Raw genomic sequence first — 26,354 nt, 5'->3', positions numbered from 1 at the left:
TCACACACCTATCCACTCTTTCCCCATGTGCTGACTTCTCCCGCCTGTGCTCTCTTCTTTGACCTGTCTACCCTAGGTGCTATCCCCTTTGTCTGCTGTCTCTCTCCATCCTGTGCTGTGTTCTCCCCTCATGAGCTGTGTCCCCCATGTGCTCTGTCTCTCTCACCCCTGTGTGCTTTTTCTCTCCCCATCTGATGTCTTTTCCTCTCATGTCATCTTTTCTTTGACCTGTGTACCCCATGTACTCTCCCCCTTGTCTACGCTCTCTCTCTCCACCACTGTGCTGTGTTCTTCCCTCATGTGTTCTCTTGTTTGAGCCGTCTCCCCACAGCTCCTGGGCAGGGGAGGAAGCAAAAGACAATACTGATATTAGGAGATCGCAGAGGATACATTTTGTGAGGTAAATTATTGTGAAATATTTTACCTCACAAAATGAATCCTCTGTGATCCCCTGCTGTAATGTCAGTATTGTCTTTTGCTTCCTCCCCTGCCCAGGAGATGTGGTATGCTCCGTACATGGTCAGAAACAGACGACTTTTAAAATGAACTTTCGTTAGTGACCTGCTTCCTCTGCCTGTAGACACGTCGTGCATCTGCCGCCGGGATCAGCCGAATGAGTCACTGCGCCTGCGCGGAATTTGCGCAGTAAATCAGACCGCCGCCACCTTTTTGCAGACAGCGGTGGTCACATTAAAACTGCGCATGCTCCTCCTGTACAAAGATGACGGCGGTCAGTGACTCATTCGGCTGATCCCGGCAGTGGTGTGTTCGCGACAGTGTTCCGCTGGTGGTACCGCGCAAGAGGCTGCGTATGACGTATACTGTGAGTGTTTGTGGTGCGTACGGCATATACTGTGTGTGTGGTGCGTATGGCGTATACTGTGTGTGTGGTACGACGGTGTTCCGCTAGTGGTACCGCGCAAGAGGCTGCGTATGACGTATACTGTGAGTGTTTGTGGTGCGTACGGCATATACTGTGTGTGTGGTGCGTATGGCGTATACTGTGTGTGTGTGTGTGGTACAACGGTGTTCCGCTAGTGATACTGCGCAAGAGGCTGGTACAACCAGCAGTTTCCATATTGAGACACTCATCACTTGGGTGTCCCAATATGGCGGTTGGTAAACGTCCGCTGCTTGGAATTCTGGGATCCGGATACATCTGGACAGAACATTATGTGAAGACATTACAAGGTAAGTATATATTAGATGCTTTATTATGACTGTTATACATGCACACATTCTTAATTGTTTCTCTAGTCTCTGCGCTGTTAGGCTGCAAAAGAAGCCATAAATGTAATCAAAAGGAGAAGTATAACTCTAAAATTATACCCTGTACTTTTCCTTCCTGCCAGTTACTCTTTTGGCTTTAGCTGGAAAAACAAACTGCATGAACAAGAAATGTGTGATCCCAGCATTAACTAGGGACAGAAAACTGGTAAGGGGCTTGGGTTCTGGTTAAAGGTCTGTGCTCCTGAATATCCACAGGATAGGTGCTAAATGTATGATTACAGGTAGCCTCTGACTGATCGAGAATGGAGGCAGTGTTCTACCTTTGTAAATGGAGCAGCGATCAAGCATGCACCTTCCAGCCCTACTCATTGTTTATGGAAGTGACCCATATGGACGATCCCTGCCAGGTCGTTACACAGTGAATGGAACTGTAGTGACCACCGCTCCGGTGACATGGTGTACACGAGACCCCCATTCTTGAGATCAGCGATGGTCCCAGGGGGCAGGTTTTTATAGCATCGGGCCCCCCACTTCCTTCTTCTGACTACTTAACCTGGATGTAGGAGACCTGGATGGATAGTCTTCACAGCTTGGGACTGAGATTTCTTAAAATTCGGGACACAGGCGTTACTGATAATGACCACCCAAAGAATAGAAGATGTAGATAAGGTTCCTTTTTATTTGTAAGAAATTCAGGCTACGAGTTTCATACTGAACTGGTATCTTAATCCTGCCGAATACCCAATTTTCAGTATTAGGCCTGATGGAGATACTAATTTGGTATTGAAACACACAGCCTGCATATTTTACTAATAAAGGAACCTTAAAGGGGGTTTTCCAGGCTTGCGTGCTGTCAGGATTCTCTGGTGCTGGCACTGTGAGCAGCAGGTGGGTGACCGCAAGTATGTGATGTTCATACATAGTCACATGCCGACTAGACGTGCGCTGCCTCACTCAATACAAGTGAATTGAGTGAGGCTGGACACGTCTAGTCGGCATGTGGCTGGAAGTGTTTACAGGACCGTCCGCTCCAGGAGCTGGTACCGGAGAATCCTGATGGCACACACTGTATGATCAGGGAAGAGAAGGATCGTGCACTTGGATATCAACTTGCCTGATCCTTTTTGTTCTCACGGGAGATGTTCTGTTGTCAGATATTCCTGTGCCAAGGCAGGCATAGATGTGTGGGCAGTCGGGAGGAATAACTGCTGTCTGAACGAGTATTCTGCCCACGTCTACCTAAGGTGTATTGCAAGTTTTAGATTTGGAAAACATGTCTCCGGATCTACACCTTTTTTTTTTTTTTTTTTTTCCCCAGGTGACGCCTGTGTGATTTGTAGGTTTTGCTACATAAACAGTGCGCAGTGACATTTTCACCCTTTTCATGTGAATGTTTGTCACAGTGTCGGCCGTATTGAGATGCCGTCATACTTTCCACCCACGTCTCCTGCATTGAGCAGAAACCAGCACCCTCTTTGTGATCTGCTATGTGAGGAATGGGTTAATTATAATAATGGAGTTAGCAGGGATTTATAATAAGCAGGGTTTAGTCATGTCCGTTATGTCACCTATCTGTGACACAGCTATTAAGGGCAATATTGGGTGAGCTCATGTAATATAGCTTGGAATGACACACTGACCATCGCTTACCGGTAATCGGCCAATATTCCGGGCCTATGCTGCATCACCAACCATTGATTGCTGCTAATGATGGTAATTATTCCTAGGTTCGGATGAATATTTAGACTGGACAGTGATTAATACATAAATAATGTAGACTCCGAAAAGTTCTCTACAAACCAGATGGCATGTAGAAGTCATGCAGTGTAGTAGTGTACTCTCCAGGAATGTTTCCTATGGGGACACAGTCACCTATGGGTGTAAATCTGTAAGCAGGAATACGCACCCCCAATCTTTACATATGCACATGTAGCTCATTTCAAAGATTTGTCCGGCAATGCTTTTACATGGCCAGTCCGTTCCTCAGTTTGAGAAATCAGCATTTGAATTGATATGCAAATTAGGCCAAAGGACTATGGTAGATCTCAAGCCTCTGCCACTACAACTCTAATCCCCGCCCAGCACCACCACCTCCCCCTTCTTGACTGACAGCCTTGATGCACTGTGATTTCAGGCAAAGGAGTCGTCTGTCTAGCATGAGGAGGCGGTGCTGGCAGGAAATAGAGCTGGAGTGACGGAGGCTTCAGATCTACCGTAGTCCTTCAGCTTCATTTGATTTTTCAGTAACTGAAGAACGGACTGGCCATGTAACTGTGTCCCTGGACTTGTCTTTCTGAAAGCTACATGCCCATATAAATAGTTTTGGGGGATGAGAGGTTTCCTTTAATATGAACACCGGTTGTAGTATATTTAGGACGGAAAGAGGTGTCCACAGCGCCGTCTGAATGGAGCAACGATCGAACATGTGCATTGCCGCTCCCCTCATTCATTGTCTATAAGGTACTCCGCTTTCTGCCTTGTGTGTTACCCACTAGTCGGCGTAGTAAAATGACAGAGACTTTGAGTATTTGATGATTGTGACAGTAATCCTAGATCTCTGCTCACTTGCTGCATCTGGGTGACTGGAGAACAGCGGTCGGTTCACATTTTGTCATTTTCTGTTTCTCAGTTTCCGAATGTCTCGGAGCCCCGCTGTCACCTCCAAGTATGTCACTGCGACTTCACTGTGGGGTCATGCTGACGGTGATTCCCAGAGGCAGTCTGTCGCTCTCTCTCTGCTTCTTTCCCCTGTAAGGTATCTCTGTCTGGGCGCAGCATATTTAGAATCTTAATATCCCAAGTTTATGCAATTGTATAAAGAAATGCCTGCAATCCCCAACATGACACGAGGCGCAATCAGCTGGGTTTGATCTGAGATGTTAGAGGCCAGATGTGTTCGCCGCACAAATCTCGTCCATCCTTTTGAGGGGTGTTGACTTTTGGGAATCAGTTGCAGTATCCCTTGCACAGGCATTGCTTCACAATACATGCACCCAGGACACTTCTGCCGTGGTAAAGACTCTTGCCGATTTTAGTTGTGACAATTTGGCTTAACATCCAGAGCATAATTTGCCACAGCTGATTGTGGGGACTTAAAGAGGTGTTCCCATTTCCAAGATAATATCCCAATATGTAGAAGGTGTAATAATAATATTAGCAAATACCTCCAATTAAAAATGTAGTATAGTTCTCCTGATTTGCTATGTCGCTTACTCCATGTGCAGGGCATTGCAGTAGCTTAGGTATCCATGGTTACAAGCACTCATATAGTGACAATTAGTTCTTAGTGGTCGTAACCACGGATGCCTAACTACTGCAATTGCCCTACACATGGGGTAAGTGACATAGCGAATCAGGAGAACTATACTACATTTCCAATTTAAGGTATTTGCTAATATTCTTATTACACTTACTACATACACCATTAAGCAACCCTTGGGATTTGCGTTTTAGATATCAAACTTTTTTCCCACTGGAAGATGGCCATACTTTTCTATATTGGCACTTACATTCCTTGGTGCTCCAGCAGAAGTCACTAGGCAGGCATATGGTGTCCATTGTCAGCCATTGACCCTATTGTAAAGAAAAAATGTGTCCTCTTTATAGAAAAGCATGGCAGGTTACACTTTTCCTATACAGTATACAAAAAAATTGATTTTGCGGTGTATGGTGGCCAAGCAACTTACCTTTAGGGCAATGGGTACTTTGTGTCCTCCGGCAAATATTCCAAACTTAACAAATAATTGCTCAACAGTTGATTGCCGGTAATCTCTGATTAGTAAGTATATGAGACGCCCCCCCCCCCACGCCAGTGCACAGTGGTATACGGCACATACAGGAGTGGTGCGTATGGGGACTATTGGGCGCAATGTATCTCCCGAGACCCCAAATCTGAGCAGTTTCCCAGACATCACACTGACCCGCTCACTCCCAATCTTGTCTCACATTGGTGGGAAATGGAGAAGGGATTTCTGTGGCTGGGAAGCGGCTTTGAAAACACACGTGGGTGGATTTCCAGCAGGGACTTTAATAGGAAGGAAACTCAGACACATAAACAGCAATTGCACGTTCCCAGTAATTTAATCGTGTGATTCGCCAAGGCTTACACTTTAGGTCATCATCCTGTGCGTTTCTTGTATTCTTTTAATTGAAGCTCTAGGCGGCAGAGAGATGTCATAATTCACAATTTACACTCCATAATGGAAGCATATGTCATTACCCAGAACGCAGCTACGGGGTGACTGTGCTAATGGCATTTTTTTTTTTTGCGAGAAATTGTACTTGTCTTTGTTTTTTTCCAATGGGGGCAGAGAGGTAGAAGAATGTGACTTAGATCAGAGTCGGACAGAATGCCACCAATTTATTTGGATCGATCATCTTGACGGACTATATTGGCATAGTTCATCCATTCATATTGTTAAAAAACAAACACGAGTGAAAAAATATTTCCTTGCCCCATACTATCATCTTAAAGGGTTAATCTCAACATTACTAATAAAAAAAAAAATTGCAAAGGGCTTGTAAAAAAAATAAAGATCAATCAGCTTTGCAATGTGCGTGTTATTAAAAATCCTCAGAAATAAGACAGTATTTTGAATTTAATGCTCATTTCTACGTTACTGGCCTCTTCTGTAGTCTAGCACTGGTGTCCCAAGTATGCACAGTGCTTGCAAGCTCTTTTTAATAGAGCTTGTAAATGACGCAGCATTCCTTTGATGCCGCAAAGTCTCTGCTTGCAGTATCAGAGAGGGTGCATTTTGGAGAAGTAGCGCATCAGAGAGGGCGCATTTTGGAGAAGTAGCGCAACCATGACAGCGGCCCAGACTGTCAAACTTCAGGATCTCACCACCATTGGGAAAACAATAAGCCGGAAAGAGACAGTAGTCCATTCCTGAACCCGGAAGTGTGAGAAAACCCCTTTTAAAGTGGGTCTGTGAAAAAAGTCGTCATACAAACACCATATATTGTTATACAGAGCTGTTAGATTTGATAAGACTGGTGTACTTACTTTGATGATTCATGCCAGAATAACAGGTATAGAAATGGCTCATGAGCCCTATTGTATTCAGCCTGACTGACAGCTGCAGCTTGCACTGAGCTGTGTGAGAAAGCAACTGGAGCGACACTGAGGAACCCAGGTGGGCAGAGATTGAGTATACATTTTCAAAAAGTATTATACAGCCATGCTGACCAGGATTTTCTGAGTAAGTACACTAGTCTCATCAGGTCTGAGAGTGGTTTTATAATGTATGCAGCTTGTGGGGACGGATTGGCCTTAAGTGCTTCCTGAGCAGAAAAGTTTTCCTGTGGCTATTGGGAAGCAAAACACCATTTTTCGTTCCACCTTGAATAGACCATTTTCCACAAGGGATGCCAAATGTGTCAGATTGTATCGGCATTGTGACAAGACTCCCTCAAGGTTTGCTTATTTTTTATGAAATGAGCCCTCATCATTTGCATTTAGAAATACTATAAGCGGGTAACTGAATCAGAGGCGTGCTGGATTTTTCCCCGGTTTCCACCCTACATCCTTTCAGTGAAATACTTGTCATTTAGAATTTGTGAATAATTTTTCAGGGACCAGTGATTGGTCGGTGGAATGACTTGACAACGTTTGTTAATCTACTAAGAGCTGTCCCCCCACTCCAGATCAGCAGCTGTCACTCTTGCAGACTTGGACCACCACGGTCGCCCAACTGAACAAAGAAAATGTGCACCCACCCCTTCAATGGGAGATTGGAGCGGATCTGCCGGAACGTCAGCAATCAGCTGGACAATTTAAGTGTTACCTGTGCAAACTCCCAAAGCAATTATTCTTGTGGAAAATTTTGAATTAAAAATGGTCACCTCTTAAGTTCTTTCATTTATTGCTTAAAGATAATATGTAATCCAAAAATGATCTATTGTTTAAAAAAAAAAAAAAAAAAAAAAAAGTCTCAACTCCCCCTCTCTTGGCAATGACCTTTGCACACGCTCATTAGATGCTTCAATACAAAAGCTAGGGTCTGATCATTGCTGCTAATGTACACGTGCATTTCATGAAAGAACAGGAAGTTAGAGGTTTTTTTAAAACAAAGCCCCAGTGTGAAGAGGGCAAGATTTCCATTTTTCATGTGTAAAAAAGATTACGATATAGAAAACAAAAAAGCATTGTAAACAAAAAGAAACGTTAACACAGAGGCCTCTAGATGTAAACTATTTTTTTTTTTTTTTTTTTCATCTTATCCAAGTGGGTGTGGGCCTCCGATCTTCTCTATAGGAGCGGTCTTGAGAACCCCCCCCCCCCCCCGCCCAGTTGGATAAAACAAAAACTAGATTTACCATAAATACAGGAAAGAAAGGGCCATATCTTAGGAATGGAGAGAAGCAGGAAAAACTAGATAACACACAATATAGAGAACAGCATCCTTTACACCAGTATTATGTATTTATGGCAAGTGATAGGCCCTCGTAATGCCTGCTCCCTGTAAACTACGTATTATTCCATACGGCTTTGTTGTAATAGCAATTTTTCAAGAATGGTTCTTGTAATATATTTGGGCATTGTTATTTATGCACCTTTCTCCAATATACAAGGATTAATATTTACTTGTATTTAGTGACATTTTCACTTTAGAAACGTTCTGCAGGTATAGGATGGTCTAGTCGTGTAATAGTAAGAACTTTCCGATATGTGCACATTTTGCGTCATTCAGAGAAGCTGAGTAATAAAAGTGTTGGAGCAGAGGAGGAAGAGATGAGACGTGTGGTCTGCTGCAGACCTCTTATTTCTTTACGGGTTTTAGCTGCTGTGCAGTTAAGTAATGATGATCCTTTGGTCCTTGAAAACAGCTGTTATTGTGTCTTACGCTTTACAAATGCATGATAATGGGGTATGGTATGGAAGCCACGTGCCGACTACAAGTGAATTCATCGGCTGCCGAGAACAATTTTATTATCTTTTTATATATCTGATAATATTCAGTATTTTAATTGGACCTCTGCTTCGGCTGTTTGAGTAATCACGTTTTTTTTTTACATTCACATGCCAGGGCCCCTTGACGTATGAATAAATTCAATATGGCCTTGCAGCATGATATGCAATATTAGGCCTCAGACGTCCGATTTACTTAAGTACGAGAAAAAATGATTTATGAGTTTTGATCAAGAGTTTTGATCAAGAGTTTTGATCAAGAGTTTTGATCAAGAGTTTTGATCAAGAGTTTTGATCAAGAGTTTTGATCAAGAGTTTTGATCAAGAGTTTTGATCAAGAGTTTTGATCAAGAGTTTTGATCAAGAGTTTTGATCAAGAGTTTTGATCAAGAGTTTTGATCAAGAGTTTTGATCAAGAGTTTTGATCGAGTTTTTTGTACATGGGAATTTTTTTTTTTTTTCCTAAATATCCACCTTCTCCTTTCTGACAGTCAGTGAAAACTGGACCGCACTCTGATGGCATAGATTTTTATTACTGATTTTGATCTCACGCGGGGATAAAAAGCGGACGTCTCCCATATTTTCAGCGGACCACTCTGTCCAAGGGAAAACGCTGACATATGCACTGCCTCATAGAATATCATAGATTCAAGTGCTGTCAGTGAAAATCATGGATGGCACTTGTATGAAATAATCAGACGTGTGAACGAGCCCTTACACTATAGGATTGCATAGTGTGTGATTTTTTTTAAAAATGCTAATGAAATCCGTCCCTCAAGTTTGAACGCAATACATTGGTACATAGCCATGTTCCCCCCCTTGATTTTCATTACGGACTCTCAGCTTCTCATGATACAGTTTCAAAAATGTATCGTGACATCCAAGAAAAACCTTTGACAGACTGTAGATCGCATCACAACCGATGGATGACCCATAGACGTGTAGCATAAGCAATTCCCATCAGATTATCACAAAATCAATTATTTTTTTTTTTCCAAAGCTGGTTTTTCTCATGTGCTTCTTGTCTTGTGAAATGTTGAGCCAAAAGGAAAGGTACCTGTATTACATCTCACGCATAGTGGCTACATGGAACTCTAGCCTTACAGTGCATATTTATTGGGGTTCTACTGAAACTGAGGGTTGTCCAAAAATGGCATTACTACTTCAAGAAAATTAAAGGAAAAATTAACCGAAGCCAAACTGCTTGTTAAAAATCTCTGACATCAGATTATTTGTTGTAATGCTGTTCTGCGCCTTCTGTATTTTGCAAGCCCAGTACTAATTACTGCACTTATTCTTAGGAGGTCTTGGCATCCTCCTGTTATTTACATTGTCTGACCTTTGTGCGTCCCCTTCAGTGGGTCACGTTGTTAGTTGGTTGTAGTCTGAGACTCTAGTCCTGGCTTCCTACATTAGAGCAGATGCACAGGGTGGGCTGTATGTTGGCTCCAGCAGATCAAAGGACCATGCTGAGAACCACCAGGTCACAGCAGTGAGCCACCCATGTCATGATTTATCCCCTGGTTCTAGGTGACCTTTTCAATTACTCTTTCACTGTGAACCTATGGCCTGGAGGAATGAAAGGAAACGGACTCCAGTGAAGTACTGAAATACAGCATTGCCTCCATTCAAAGAAGACCTATCGCCAGGTCAAAAGTGGTCAGTTATCGCTCTTATTATATTCCCAATACTACCAATTTGTTCGGTTTTTTTTTTTGGTTTTTTTAAAATCCACCATACGGCTCCAGAGATGTGGTCCTTATAGTTTGTTGCTATTTTCTAGGGTCCTTACTAAGGGGGCATTACTCTCAGGATCCTCGGGGGCGTGTCTTTTGGGTGCTCTGCATTATTCCCCTGCACTTCCTTGATAAAGACCATAAAAATTAGCCTTTAATAAGAAAATGGCCCATATCATTGGGACCGTATGGCAGATTTAAACAAACAATGGGACACTCAGGAGCAGCTGGAATAAAATAAGAGCAAAAACTGGTCACTTTTTTACCAGGTGGAAGGTCCTCGTTAAACAGAAGATATTTGCCCAACATCCCTTTCATCATAAATGGCTTTGTTCATAATTTAAGAATGGTAGTTTTCCTGGGCATATTGCCCACAGAATTAGTGACTTTCATGCTCCATAATGACACCATGGTTTTTTTTTTTTTTTTTTCTAACTTACAAATAACTGTTTCAGGCAGGGCTGTGGAGTCGGTAAGCCAAACCTGTGACTCCGACTCCTCAATTTCCCTTACACCGACTCCGACTCCGACTCTCACACATATTGCTTATATTTAAGTGAAAAATTTATTGTAGTACAATGTGAACCTCAGACATTTAATCATTTTTATGATCCAATAATCAAGATATTTAGATAGAACAGAATATATATTGGTGTACTACCCGGTTTTCATTCTTTTTGGTACAGATACGATATGGATAGACAGAGCAGATTTCTAATCTGCTTTTGCTATTGAAAACATTATCTATGAGCTCAAAAACCTTTCAGGTGATGCAGTTTTTTAAAAAGATGATCAGCTTTTGCAGCTGAAAAACGTATCCTCAAAAAACACAGGAAAAACGCTGTGTGTGAATGTAGCCTTAGATTAGGAATATAACAGCCATTTATAGGACATTTCATAACTTTCCCAAACTCCTATGAAAAAATATTCAGCACATCCTGCATTGAATTACTGTACCCAATTTATTATATATTTTAGGAGTCGGAGTCGCTCCATTTTATACCGACTCCAACTCCGACTCCACCAAAATGAGCACCGACTCCGACTCCACGACTCCGACTCCGACTCCACAGCCCTGGTTTCAGGTTTCTCAGATCTCATCAGTGCCAGGTATGATAGCAATTTTTTTTATAAAGCAAGTAGACAAGGATGCTCGACCATGTAGGAGGGAAGGCTTCGAGAGACATCCAGTGTTACATAAGCATGGACTTCCTGCACAAGTTATGAGCATCATATGGAGCTGAATGATTAATAGGTGGTTTGTGGATAAACATTCAGTATTAATTGTATCTTAGTAATGGAAATTCCTGCTTTGGAGTCAAGTGGGCGGTCTTAATTGGTGGTTGATAGCTTTTTCTTTATGAGATAGTTGTCAATCACTGATTAGGAGCATCCACTTGACTCCAAAACCACAGATGGGGCTACATACTCAATGGGAAAGGTTCCTTCTAAAATGAATGAGTACTGTAGCTTATTCCCAGCGAAAAATAATATAACAGATTCTGTTATGTAAAAAGCCCGAGGGAGCGTCCTTCACCTGACAGCCAGACATATGTGAACAAGGCCGGGGTATACGATCAGGCTATCCCCCCAATCCCTATACCGGAGCGTGTTGGTTACTTGTCCTCTGCTGATGAGGGGTAATAAGCCTGAACATCTGTGCAGAGCTGGACTTGTATGGGATTTCTGTGCTCTGGATTAATATTTGGCCACATTGACAATAAGGAAAGTCTGTCCTCACGGCGTGGCAAACCCTTGGTCTTCTAGGATTTGTGGTCCGAGTGGTGGCCGGCTACCGTCCTCTGTGCTGCATTGTGCGCTGGCGCTGTATACTTCTTTCTGCGCGCCATCCATCCCCCAGGCGTACAGCACTGAATAATCAGGCAGAGGTTTTTCTTTCTCTTCTCCTTCCATACACATTTGATTGCTGATTTCCTGATTCAGGAAATGGAAAAATTAACCCTTTTGTTGCCCAGGGAAGGGATCTTGGCCCTGGACTTTTTTGTGGCCGCTGTTTCCCCCATCACTGCGGCCTGGCAATGAATCTGCTAAATTGAATTACTCGGTAGTCTTGGTGATGGTGACTTTGCATCTGCGACATCTCACACGAAAACAGCCCGAAAGGACAGTCTGTAATTCAGAAAGTAAAACACAAGGTGAAGTTGAGCTCAGCAGCGGGTGTCGTCGTGGTCTGGAAACCTTCTCGTTATTAATAGATTGGTTTGGTTAGGATGTGGTCGTTTTTTATTGTTAGCGTCCTCCTTTTCTATTGTGGGTCACTTACAGTATTTTCTTTTCTTTTTTTTTTTCTTCTTTCAGCGCCAGAAGATCTCTCGTGTGAGGAGAGAGAAGAATTGTTAAATATAAGACGGAGGAAGAAGGAGCTTATAGATGACATTGAGGTAATTTTGGAATATTTCACGGTTTTCTGTAGGAGTTTATTTCCAATTTATTTTTTTTTTTTTTCTGCAAATTTTCAGGCGTGGAGAGCAGTGAATATTCATTTCTCTGTGGCAGCGGGCACTGGAGTTAGCTGCATCCGCCGGCTCCTGCCTCTGTGACCCGCTGCTCCCCCACCTCCCTGTCCTCAACCATTTCCAGTACATTCGGACTATAAGATGCACCCCCATTCTTCTCCACATTTTTGGAGGATAAAAGTGCGTCTTATAGTCTGAAAAATACGGCATGTGTGCCACTGCGCTAAATGGATACACACTAATAAGAACAAAAAATGAACAAAACTGCCTGAGAAAAGACACTTAAAAAACCAAGAAATTGATTCTTGAAAAATACTGTAAAAAAGTGATCAATTTGCTATTCAATTGTAAACGTTATTTCCGTATACCACCAACAGGCAGTGGATCAGATAAATACAATCTAACGAAGAGCTCAACAAGGGGCTTCAAAAATAAACCTAAAACTGCAGAAAAGACCAAACAGGTTACGGTATATATGAGTCTTAATACTGTGAAGATAAAAACTATCATAAAAGAAAAAAATAACCTGTTTGGTGCACACAATTGCACAGCATGTGTGCCAGATACTAAAGTACTATAGCCGCCCCTCTCAGGGTAAGAATTGTATTAGTGCTCAGTCTGATATCGGGAGAAAAAGACATTTATGGACAAATATGTTAAAGGTAAAGGCTATGAGACCATCTCCAAACAGCTTGATGTTTCTTACTACAGTTGCAAATATTATTCAGACATAAGGTGTATGGGACTGTAGCCAACCTCCCTGAACATGGCCACAAAAGAAGATTGATGACAAATCAAAGAGACGGATAATGCGAATGATAACCAAACAGCCCAGAGCAACTTCTAAAGAGATTAGAGGTGAACTCCAAGGTTAAGGTACATGAGTGTCAGATTGCCCCGTTCATTGCTGTCTTGGCCAGAGTGGACTTCTTGGAAGACGACTGAGGAGGAAATCACAGTTGAAAGCAAATGGTAAAATAGCAAGACTGGAATTTGCCAAAATAAATATTGACAAGCCACAAAGCTTCTGGGAAAATGTCCTTTGGACAGATGAGACCAAACTGGAGCTCTTTAGCAAGTCACATCATCTCTCTGTTCACAGACACCATAATGAAGCCTACAAAGAAAAGAACATTGTACCTACTGTAAAATATGGAGGAGGCATGGTTATGTTTTGGGGCTGCTTTGCTGCATCTGGCACAGTGTGTCTAGAATCTGTGGAGGGTACAATGAAATCTCTAAACTATTTAAGGTGTTTTGGAGCAAAATGTGTTGCTGAGTGTCAGAAAGCTTGGTCTGTGTTTCAGGTCATTGGTCCTCCAACATGATAATGACCCAAAACATCCAAGAATGGCAAAGAGCAAACCATTGAACTATTCTGAAGTGGCTTTTATGAGCCGTGATCTAAATTATAAATCCTCTGCTTTTTTTTTTTTTTTGCTTTTCACTAGTAGTTCAACAATATCTTATCCTCATTAGTTGATATTCAAAAAAATTTAAATTACTTATGTCAGCTTTAAGATATTTCAGCGATCAATTTTGTCTGTGTGTGTGTATATATGTGTGTATGTGTGTGTGTGTATATATATATATATATATATATATATATATATATATATATATATATATATATAAATAAAATTTATGGTGTATATATTATATAACATCTAGGCGACACCTCATACATAGAAAATATACACCACCTGCCTTTTCTTAGAGGAGTCGTAAGGGTGCTAGGCAGGAAAGGTTTAGTTTTATAGATCCAGAGGCTACTGAATAAATCAGCGGCATGGAGTGTCTTCCTGCCTAGTGCTGTGCTCTGCTTTTCCTGTCATTTTTAAAAGGGGTTGTCAACTTTCAGGAGTTTGGACCCCAAGTGCTGCATAATACCTACAATGAGCACAGAAGATTCCTTCTCTCCTTCTGCCCTGTCTGTCGCTGCTCCGGTCTCATCAATCTGGTTGCAGTGCTGACATTACTTCGGCAGCGCTCATCACTACTGTAGCCCATCACTTGTTTTTACCAAGGAGGTGTGACTCACAGGATCCTCTAGGGCGTGTCTTTAGTCTGTTTTGCATAATTACCCTGTTACCCACTTTGTCAACACCATAGAAATTGGCACCAAACCAAAAGGGCCCATATCTCAGGAACCGTATGGCAGGTTTAAAAAAAAAAAAAAAAGTTATACTCAAGGGAGCATCAGGAAAAAATGAGAGGAAAAAGTGGCCACATATGGTCTGGTGACAGTGGGTTAATGCTTTGTTGTGTGTACGGATGGGGCTGGGATCTTTCTGGGATGCAGTGTGTGAGATTATCTCCATCCAGCTGGGTGAGTGATCCGCACATCATTATGACACATCTGGGTGTGGAGTCTGCTGAGAAAGTGGCTGATATGTAAAGGCCAGAATATTTTAGGTCTCTCGGAGGAATGCGTCTTCAATGACTGCAGGATGTTCCTTAGAGTTGAGCAATCGCCCTCGGTAGACATAAATTACGTAAGCTGGGAAGATGAACCCGGATAAATCACAGCTGGATGTAGTTACGGAGTAGCATGTGTGGTGGGAAATAGGATGTACATATTGTAGGTTATCAGAGGGGGTTTACCATGATGGCTTATCCTTATTATAGGATCTTGATATTTTATCGATGTGAGAGTACAACTCCTGAGACCTCTCCGATCAACAGATTGAAGGCGCATGTAGTGGCTTGTCTGTAATAATTTCTATAGCGCCAACATATTCCGCAGCACTTTACATTATAGAGGGGACTTGTACAGACAATAGACATTACACCATAACAATAAACACAGATAAAAGTAGATACCAAGAGGAATCACGGCCCTGCTTCCAAGCTTACAATCTGAGTCGCAAGCTGTCAGTAAGAATTAATGCATTTTCATTCCATTCGTTCGGGGGTACAACCTCAAAATATTTTTCAAATACCCTATTATTTTCTTATATAGCACCAGCATATGCCGCAGAGCTTTACAGACATTGCCATCATCCACTGTCCCCATACGGGCTGACAAGCTATATTCTCTATCAGTATGGCTTTGGAGTATGGGAGGAAGCCCGCACAAACATGGGGAGAACTAACTCTGTATATGTCCTATGAAATGGCAAAATGATTAATACTTGCCTTACTAGCCCCCTATTCCTCCTGCACTAAAACTGTCCTTCACCTCTGTTGTCTTTGTTCACCCAGCATTGATGCTGTCTTTTCTGACCTCACCCCCATACACATACATGCCAGTCTTGGCTGATCATGAAGGTGTGCTCGAGAGGGCAATGTAAGCCAGTGGCAGTGGTTTCTCACGGCCAGAAGCCAAAGGATCTGTGCCTAGATTTCAGTCTCTGACCTCTCTTTGTCCCCCTGACAGCTCTTTGTCTCATGGGGTAGTCAGGATGCCCCCATACACAATAAATCATTGACCAGTACCACTGAAATTGGCTGGTTCAGTTGACTTTGGTCTAATATGTATGAGGGCCTTTATTCCTTTGACTGTTACCTGCCAAAACATTTTAAGTGACTGATAAACCGGTTGAATGACCTGTCTTAGAGGGGTTTTCTGGCGCTAGTCACTTCCGCATCAGTAGGTGACTATTGCCAATGACATTATGTCTACACTTACATACTAGGACGTGTACAAGTCTCCTTCATTACTAGTACTCCTGCTCGATACCTGCAGTTATGTCCACACCTAACGTCACCATCAACTCTCGCTGCTAATAAATAGGACACATTAGTGATTCTTTCTGCATCCCGACAGGCATCTGTAGATGCGGTATCATTGGTTCTGCTCCCATCCCGATGTGGAAATGGAAATGCGTACACCTTAAAGGATGGGCCACCAATATTTTGACTCCTGAATATGGGTAATGTTAAGTTTAATTTTTGGTACATGAAAGCCTAACCCAAACCAGGCAAAGTTCATGTGAGCTGATAAAATTTTTCTTTTTTCATTCAGACATTCCGTCCATGAAAATTTAAAAAAAAAAAAAAAAATATGGTAATGTCAGCAGCTCTGTAGAATAACGTTGGTCCAAGTGCCGTCCATTACTTTTTTCACTGTTATCAATCAGGCTGATATTATGGCTGGTAAGTCTTCTCCCAGTTACCTAGCCCTGACACACTGCACCTATCATCTACACATCATTGCCGCCTATTTTTGGGAATTTTTGCTGTACTCATAATTTACGCTAGCGCGGTCACGGCTTTGGTGAATTAGAGAGGGAATGTGTTTGCCGGTTTTGCTCACGCCATTTCACAAAGCTCGCCGTTGTCTTCACACAATCGCCTCTTTCATTCTCGTTGTATTTCTTCTTTTTTGTTTGCGATTTGGTTTTTACGCTCAAGCAAAGTTTTCTGTCCGACACTTTGGAAGTGTTTTATGTCGAGTCTTCAGAACAGTGTTTCATAGAGGAACTTTACAGGAAAGTCATTGACCTGCGATGTTAAATCCGCCCCAATTTTAGTCTTGTGTCAGAATCCTGAAACTTTAGCGACTCCCACATGTAAATGTCAGCCCCTTGGATGTAACCGCTTTCTCTCTACTTTATACAGAGGCTGAAATGCGAGATTGCCGAGGTGATGACCGAAATTGACAATCTAACGTCTGTAGAAGAAAGGTAAGCGCCATTCACACTACTGATGCTTGTGTCGCAGGTTCTTAAAGGCCAGCGAGTAGATTACCGGTTTATTGTCAAACTGTCGGAGGATGATTGTTACCAGTGTAGACCGGAGATCTGGTTCTGCTAACTGTCAAGGCTTGGCAAGTATGGGTTAAAGTGACACTTAATGTGTAGACTTTATGTCCAGTTTAATTGCACTTGAATGTTGCTTATTGTTCCCTGTTATCAGCCATTGCAGCAATAGGAAGTCTCAAAGTAGTGTTTTTTTTTTTTTTTTTTTTCTTTTTTATAAGAAAATAATATTTACTACAATAAGGCCACGTTCACACAGTCAGTATTTCACATCAGTATTTGTAAGCTGAAACCAGGAGTGGGTGATAAATACAGAAGTGGGGACGTGTTTCTAGTATACGTTTCCTCTGATTGTTCCTCTCCTGGTTTTGGCCTACTGATGTCAAATCCTGACCGTATGAACATGGCCCTAAGGTGAATTCAGATGGACTGATATTGGGTTGTTATGAAGCACTAACTGACTATATATCAGTCAATTGATGCGTCTTAGGATGCAGTCAGATGGCTGTATAAATCAGACTATAATGCACGGACCGGCCGCTGGCTCTCCCGACTGGAGCGTGACACCTTCATATATTTCTATGCAGCGGTCATGCTCTGGTCGGGAGAGTCCCGGGTCAGTCCATGCATTACGGTCCGATCTCGGTCCAATTAAGGACGCAGTCACATAGTTGTATAAAACTTCCTGTTTACCCAGCCGGCAATCATGTTAATATGATCGTTCTGTCCCCATACAGCATCGTGTCATTAGCGGCACATTCCCTGTTATACGGCGATGTGCGGCTGATGCCCATCATTTGTATGCATAAACTATCCCGTCACCTGACGAATTAACGTCTTTCTTGTTCATTCGGTGATCAAGGTCACGGTTACATTGGGTTCTTTGCTCTTCTAAATTACACCTTTTTAATAAAAATGTTAAACTGTCGCTTGGTGTACTTATCTGCAAATTTACAGATCCATCAATTTTTGGATCCTCTGGTCACATTAAAATCATGTACGGTGTATATACGAGTACAATTTAAAAAAAAAAAAAAGTGTGTGTGTGTATATATACTACGCCTGACCCACTTTGAAATATATCCTATAGAATGTTCCGGAAATATTGATGTGTAATGGGGTCTAAAGTTTCCATCTACACTTTTGTCGACAAGAATACTTGTATGTTGTAGCCGTGTTTTTCATGGAGAGAGCACGTACTCGTTATAAACTATCGAGCTGTTCATATGTTCCTGTTTTTTTTTTTTTTTATTGGTCTGCATAAAGCCAAAAAAAATCATGGAGATATTTAGATCTTTGATTCAAGTTACAGATTAAAATGACCTTTTGTAGTTAGTTAGATTTAACTAGCGGAGGAGTCCTGGGTGTGGTACCAAGTCATCAGCAATTTAATGACCTTTTATTTAGGCTGCGTTCACGTGCAGTAGACGAAAACAAAAACCACACCCAACTTTGAACTGTGAATAGGGATGTATTCTGTCCCTGGACCCCGTTTACTGCCGGCAGTCAGGGCGCATGTGTCGGACCCCACTGAGCTGACAATCTAAGATTAGGCTGTCAATATGAAATTCCGTGACAACCCCTATGAGGCCGATAATCCAGCTGGCAAACCTTTTATTCCTGATCATTGCTCCATGTCAAAAACTTTTGTCTGTCTAATAAAACATGGCCGAAGCTCGTTTTGCCATTTCATTTTTTCTATAAAACCGAGCAAACGTATGTGATAGCCCTAATTGCCGCCATATTGTTTGCTAACTCAAGCAATACCGCACATTGATGTTTTGCGATGTGCTTTCCTTTGGCGCGGCTCGTGAAGGTGAAGCACGTGGTCCAAGTGCAGTACAAGTAAAAAATGCGCTATTCCTGGGGAAAAAAAAATGCATCCAAAAATTTCATCTGTGCCTCAGCCTTATAATCTTGTCTTTTTCCTCCGAGCCGGCATTTTTAGTCCTCTTAGCTCCTACAGCAATGATCAACTCAAATTACACGGAACCGCTCGTAAGACAGTGGAGAATTAGATTTCATGTCGCATTAATATTTTAGGTTTCTGAAGAGCCATGATTAGAACAGCGAGGAAACCAATTAATGTTCTATTTTAAAGGCTTCTCGTGATTGTCTGCGTGCAGATGGCCCACAGGCAACACAAAGCCGCCAAGTGTAAGACAGGATATCGTGTGTAATTTTTGGTGGGAAGTGCTAGAAGCAGGATATTGGCGTTCCTTAAATTAATAAAAACACTCATTCAGCCAAACATTCGCCTGAAAAATAAGTCATGGGACATCATTTAAGGAGGAAGAACTACTGCACGCTTTTTAAAATGGCAAATCGGTGACCATTACGTACTGTGTGTAGTTGTGTTTTTGTTTTTTTTTGTTTTTTTTTTTTTACTTCTGTAAAGATTGCGCTTGGAGTTTGAACATGTGGTTGCAATTTTCAGTAAGTCTGGTTGGCTTAAACAAACACCTTCCAAAATCTGTGGGGTGGTGGCTAGATCTTCGAGGAATTTAAGTTCCACAAATGAAGGCACAATTTACAAGGTAGCAAGCAAATCCGCTGCTGTAATGCCCATCTGCCGAGAGGACCCTACTCCCACCCATATCGGCAAACAAAAAAATATAATGGCCCGCTATTTCTGGTGAGACAGAAAACGAAGGGCTAAGAAAATGTGTGTTCACTCCAACCTTTTTTCATGAAAACCCCAGCAAAAAGGGTACGTAGAATAATGATGGATGGAATACATTGATTGTCCAACTTGCTGTACTCCTGTTACCCACAGAATGTCGCCAATATAAGGGGATCTACTGGTATCGGTGGGCTGCCCACAAGGTTGGATGCCAGGCACCGATTTCCATGATCTACCCAAGAACCCTTTTTAGAGTGGGACTCCCTGTAAAGTCTGCGGAAGTGTACAGCGAGTTATTCCCAAACCAGGTTCCTTGGCTCCAGGCGTGAACTGTCAGATATCCCTGGATCATGTAGTCAACTGTGGGATTGACATGGGCATTGAGATGTAGCTTTGCTGGTGGGACTATTGTTCTGTTGCATGAACTGGTTTAGTTTTTGGATAGATGGCCTCACTTTTGACTCTAGAATACGCTGACATACATGGGGGTAATGGTCGACTGAATAACTTCAAGGTGCTCAGGTACTGTGGCTGCAGAGCAATCCCAACTCGCCAGCCTTCCAGCAGCGTGCTTTACGGTTCATATGAGTTGTGCTGATGTGCGGCTTGTTTTTCGGGTTTTCGCTAAACATTTTGCAGAGCATTATGTCCAAACTTGTCTCGTCTGGCCAAAGAACATTGTTCCACAAGTCATGTGGTTGGCTAAGATGGAACTTGGTAAACTTGCCATGGTACTATGTTTTTTTTTTTTTTAAAGAGGAGGCTTTCTCACGGCAAGCAAGCCAGTTCTATTCAGCATTTTTCTAACTGTACAACTGTACAGTCAGGAATTGAACATTTAACTGAGGCCTTTAGAGTCTGAGCTGTAACTCTTGGGTTTGTTTGCAATTTTTTCTGAGCATTGTATGTTCTCACGTGGGCGTGAATTTGCTGGGATCTCTATTCTGGAGAAGATGAACTGTCTTGAAAGCTTTCCACTTGTGAATACATTTCTTACTGTAGAATGATGGACTCCAAATATCTTGGAAATGGCATAACCGTTCTCAGATTGATGGGTAACGAAAACTGCTTCTCCCGATCATTGCTGGTTTCCTGCATCCTTGTCAGTGTAAACACATGCCTGGTTGCCCCAGAGCAGTGAACTGCAAGCAACAAACTGCAAAACCTTCTGCTTTTATAGAGGTGGTCACAGTCACTGATGAAGTATTAATCAAGCATTTGACAAGCAGTGCCTGGCTGCTACTTACCCTCTTAAGTCATATGGAAGCAGTAATGGTGTACGGTACTTAATTTTTCATACTCTTATGCATTTTGGCCTAGTTTTTGATAAACGACTGCATGATGTAATTTGTTGTATATTTTTTCTTATTTTAAGACCTCCTAAGTACCAGATTTTCACAACCATAGAATTCAAGATCCTAAAAAAAAGTGTAATGGGGAACTTTAGCATACCTCTCTATAGTGTTTTATTAGCAGCATGAATGCGCAAATGAAATTTGATTTGCGCACCCACTGCCTCCGGAAGTGCTTGGGAGCAGTCCCTATACTTGAAGCAGGGGTGAAATCCTCTTTGCGTTTTTTGAGACATTACCTAGTTGAAATGGTATGCAAATGGTTGTAAGTGCAGTGGGCGGGCACTGCACTTACACCTCTCTTGCGTCGCTGCCTTTTCCCTGCCCGCTGCCTGCCTCCCAACTCTGACTTACAGGTGACTCCTGTTTCAGTGACCTGTCAGTCAGCGAAAGGAGGCAGACAGCGGGTGGGGGAGTAGGGAGAGAAGCAGGAGAGCTGTAAGTGCAGCGCCGGCCCACTGCACTTGCAACTCATTAGCATATAATTTCAACTATGAATTTCTCTAAAACAGAAAAACAGATTTGCACAAGAATGATAAGGATTTACTCAGCATTAAAGCACCTTTATAGATCTCATTCGTTTGGTATGTAAAATCCTGATGACAAATTCTCTTTAGTGGCAGAGGGGAGGGGTTTGGATCGCTTACTGCAAAGAGGGAAGAACATTTTGGGGATAAGGACCACCCAGAAAGCATTTACAGAAGTGGCACATGATGCAATAAAAACTTGCATTAACGGTGCAAAAAGTATGTATAAATACCGCAACACTGCTTCTATATAAGACGGTCTACAGTTCTGCAGGTGGCGGAGGGCCCATTACCTGCATAGGTTTCGCACACTGTATGTTATGTCCGTCCTTGGTCTGTCAGGTCTCGCTGATGCCAGATTGAAGGGATTTCACTGCACGAGTATAATTTACTGCATTTGTAGCTGTTTCATGATGTTTAGACGGGCATCATGCCAACTCCCTTCTTGTAAATGTAAACCGAGAAAGAAATATAGTATAAAACTTGTGATGTCAGGGATTTTACCATACAAATATAGAGCGAAGACAGGCGCTCGGCTGCTGCGGCTTTATCTCATTTCAGATCAATTAGTAGTGGCCTCTTAATGCTTCCGGAGAAAATCACAGTAAACCTGATGACTGCATCCATTTTCTGTCTTCAGTAACCTCGTTAGACATTCCACAAAGTCCTTTTTTTAAACTATTAGTATATTGTGATTTATGATTTTTCTATAATGTGTGTTTACGGTTTGTAAAAGCAGTTTTTTGTACGGTAATTATTTTTTTTCAAATTTTTTTTTAGCAAAACCACCCAGAGAAATAAACAGATTGCCATGGGAAGAAAAAAATTCAATATGGATCCCAAAAAGGTAATTTAATCAATCCTGTTTAGTTTAAATATACTAATATTTACCCCTAAAATGTAACTCGTTTTATTCTCCTAACAGAGCCACAACCCACCCGTTTTCTAATGATACTTGTTGACCATAATAAGCTTTTTAATCATGGGGTCTATCAGGTTTTGGGATTTTTTTGACCGCATATATAGAAACAAACCCCAGATGAAAAATGCATAACTCTTGTGTTCTTTTCGTATTCTATTTATGTGATTGTTACTTTTTCGGTGTGTAATGTCCACAAGTGATTTCCATGCCCTAGTATAAAATATTTCGTAGGACACGTTTGGGCAGTATTTTATTATGACACTGATATGCCGGCGTAGGCTGCCGTCTGCAGACGTTGGTACCGGAGGGATGAGTCCGGCTCCTGCATTTTGTCCTTCCAGTCCCGCTCAGTCGGAGATAAGTGAAGTTAATGTGGGCTGAGGCAGAGCTGGGTAAACCTTACTGTGCGATGTTAATGGTTGCCTTATGTTTAGAAGGTTTTAAGTATAAAATGGACAGAGTGGAGCGAGCTTTTATCTGGCAATGAGTCGGAACAACGTGTTCTTACTTGGTTTTAATGGTTCAGAGACCAAATGCATCCTCCCTTAGCGAAGCCTTTAGATGTAGTAGCTTAAAGTGTCACTTTATAAAAACAGGTAGATGTTACTGACTGTTTGGGGGGCTGGGTCTTGAGACCCCCACCGATCGGTCCAACAACGTACGGGGTCTATAGTAAGTGTACAATACATTCATTCTCTGGTCCGTGTACAGACACAGACTTATTTTTGATCCTGTACAAAGCTTTGTGTGTGCAGCTCATGCACAAGTGTCTTTGACCTATCGATCTAGGTCTCCGGACACAATCAGCAACTTTATGCAGCGCCTATAATATATGAAATCATTTTTTAAACCATAGTTATATTTTAAAGGAGATATCCGGGACTTTAAAAAAAAAAAAATGTGCCTAATCACTAACAAGGGCAACTACCTGCCTTTTGTAACTGGCGTCAGTCATTGACCGCTCCTGCAGGAGATTCAGCTGCTCCCTGTCAGCAGAGCAGCAGTTACTTTTCCTGTTGACAGGACAGGACTACAGGCGTCATGCCGATTGACAGCCGGCTTCCACCAGTTAGGAAGCGGAGAGCAAGCTGTCAATCAGCATGAAGTCAGTAATCCTACCCTGTCAACAGGAAAAGAAACTGTTGCTCTGTTGGCGTGACGTCAGTGGAAGTCTGTGACCCCAGAGAATGGCGTCGGGCACCACTGCTAGGTAGTGCTTAGGGAGGTTTTTTTTTCTTTTTTTTTAAGCCCGGATGTACCCTTTAAAGGGGTTATCCGGGATTTTCACACAATCTCAGTACATATCTGGGCTGCAGAATTATGACTAAGTAATTTACTTTCTGTCACTGGTTTACACGGTTTTCTAGATATTCTGAACAGAACGTCCAAGCGGGGTGTGTTATGGCATTGAAATGAGAACTAGTCGTAACCTCCTACTCTACTCCAAACATGCCCTCTATAGCAACAACCCCACCCTCCATAGCTACAGGCCCTCCCCGTCCACATGAAGAAGCCCTCATCACACAGTAGCAAATCCTCCCCCTCTAGCAGCCTCACTGCAGAGAGCAGCTGCTCCTCCCCCAGACACACATCATCCTGTATTCTGGGACAGCCTGCTCCCATCAGTATTTGTGTCATTGGAGACACAGTGCTCACACATACACTGCACCAAATCTGCTGCTGTGTGAAGACATCAGTGACACAGAGCTGTCTCATTCACACAGCAGAGGCTTTGTCACACAACAGATTACATCAATGACTGCCATCCCCTGTTCAGATTAGAAGCTGCAGACCCCCATCACTGGCCATCACACAGTCTGTTCTCACTGCTGCCAGCAGCCTGGGACAGTGAGGGAAGGAATCACTGATAATGAGTTATGTATTGTAATCATGGAGGGGCCCAGAATACAGGACGATTTTCCCTCCTCACTAGGTTCACTTTCCATAGATCACTGTTCAGCGTGTGTCTTGGGGAGGAGCAGCTGCTCTATGCAGTGAGGCTGCTAGAGGGGGAGGATTTGTTACTGTGTGATGAGGGCTGCTTCATGTGGTCGGGGAGGGCCTGTAGCTATGGAGAGTGGGGTTGTTGCTATAGAGGGCATGTTTGGAGTAGAGTAGGAGGTTACGACTAGTTCTCATTTCAATGCCATAACACCCCCCCCTTGGACGTTCTGTTCAGAATATCTAGAAAACTGTGCAAACTAGTGACAGAAAGTAAATTACTTATTGCCATAATGCTGCAGCCCAGAAATGTACTGAGATTATGTGAAAATCCCAGACAACCCCTTTAATGTCTGCTGTTATGTTCTGGCATTGTAGTAAGAGGGTTATATGCCCTGGTGGCTTAGTGGTTAGCACTGCAGTATTGCAGCCTTGAGGCCTAGGGTTGGGAGTTAAGAGTAACATTTATTTACTGATTGCCAGAAGTCCCTTTTCACATCACATTTTGATCATCCATTTAACGTAAAAATTCCTTAGTTCATACTCCATTCAGGTCGTTGTGATGTATCTCCCTGTATAGTCATTCATCTAGGCATTCATTTGGATATACAGACTAAAATAAAAAAAAGAATTAAGTGTCTCTCAGTGCCTCCACGGATCTAGTCTATAATTTGATAATATATTTTGTGGAAATAACAGTAGAAAACAAGGCATTGACCCACTGGGTATTTGGTGCCAGATAACACAAAACTAATAATTCACACAGTCCACATCTCCATCTCAGTAGTTATTGAATCAAACATTGATCGACTCATCAGCCAGTGCTGGACCTGAATCCTTAACATGAATTGCCAGTCCCTGCAAAGATCAAGTCTGTACTCCTATATCCACTATAAACGAGGGTCGACTATAAACGAGGGTCCTGGACGCAGGACCGCAGTGCTGTCCAGAAGACAGAGACAACAACCCCTTTTAATAAGAAAATTGGGAAGGCCGCAATCCTATTAATCTTGGTCTAATTGTAGTGGATTTTAGTTCCTATAGAGCCACCCACTATGCCCTAATGCAAATTTAGCAGGAAGAAAGGAGAGGGGGAACGGCACACCAAATGGCAATTTTTGATGCTTCAAACAGTTTATTAAGTCTCGTGTCCAACATTCGCACTACATTAGGTGCAGGTGTAAATAGCCATATTTCGATTAGCATGTGCTTCATCAGGCGTCCATGGGTGTGTAAAGAGTGTAAGGTTAGGGGATTGCTTCCCCATAAGGAAAACTGGATGATGCATCCTTCACATATGCGGCATGTGTGTGAATCACAAGTATCTTGTAGAAAAATATTCAGAATTGAGAGTCCTCAGTGGTTGATACCTTTTAATGGCTAACTGAAAAGATGGTAACACATTGCAAGCTTTCGAGACTACTCAGGTCTCTTCATCAGGCATAGACTAATACAAAATCTGAAGTGACCAGTTATAGACTTGTATACACTTGGATGGAATATAGATTGTAATATTTAGGGAAGGAATGGCATTGTGTTGATGGTAACATTGAGGCCTTTTATGTTTTGTTTTTTTATTAACAGGGCATCCAATTCCTGATAGAGAACGACTTGCTGCAGAACACTCCGGAGGACATAGCACAGTTTCTATACAAAGGCGAAGGTCTCAACAAAACTGTCATCGGTGATTACTTGGGAGAAAGGTAAATTGATACGCTGGATATTAAACATGCGCTCGTCTTTCGCTGAGAGAGACTGGAAATTCTGCATCTTGTATCAAGAAATCGAAAGTTAATGAGTCATGTCGAGCCTAAAGTCAGCAGCTTGTAAAAGTGCAGATTATAAAAATAAAGCTGATATCATTCAGATGATATGTATATAAATGAGTCAGAACTGGAAATGTGCAAGACTAAGTGTCGATCATGGGGGC

At 42.3% G+C, this 26,354-nt stretch overlaps 1 protein-coding gene across 1 annotated transcript in view; it reads left to right on the top strand.

The window, feature by feature from the left end:
- The window catches only part of CYTH3 (cytohesin 3), a 109,923-nt gene that overhangs the window by 30,083 nt on the left and 53,486 nt on the right, over window positions 1–26,354 (top strand). The window contains exons 2-5 of the mRNA XM_073542972.1: window positions 12,199–12,281; window positions 16,920–16,984; window positions 22,342–22,408; window positions 26,009–26,127. Coding sequence (XP_073399073.1) covers window positions 12,199–12,281; window positions 16,920–16,984; window positions 22,342–22,408; window positions 26,009–26,127 — 334 coding nt within the window. The remainder of the gene's footprint in view (window positions 1–12,198; window positions 12,282–16,919; window positions 16,985–22,341; window positions 22,409–26,008; window positions 26,128–26,354) is intronic.

This window comes from Dendrobates tinctorius, unplaced genomic scaffold, assembly GCF_039654945.1.
Source record: "Dendrobates tinctorius isolate UK_male_01 unplaced genomic scaffold, ASM3965494v1 ptg000129l, whole genome shotgun sequence".
NCBI lineage: Eukaryota > Metazoa > Chordata > Amphibia > Anura > Dendrobatidae > Dendrobates > Dendrobates tinctorius.
Note: the sequence above shows the minus strand (reverse complement) of the source record. Positions and strands in the feature narration are given on the sequence as shown.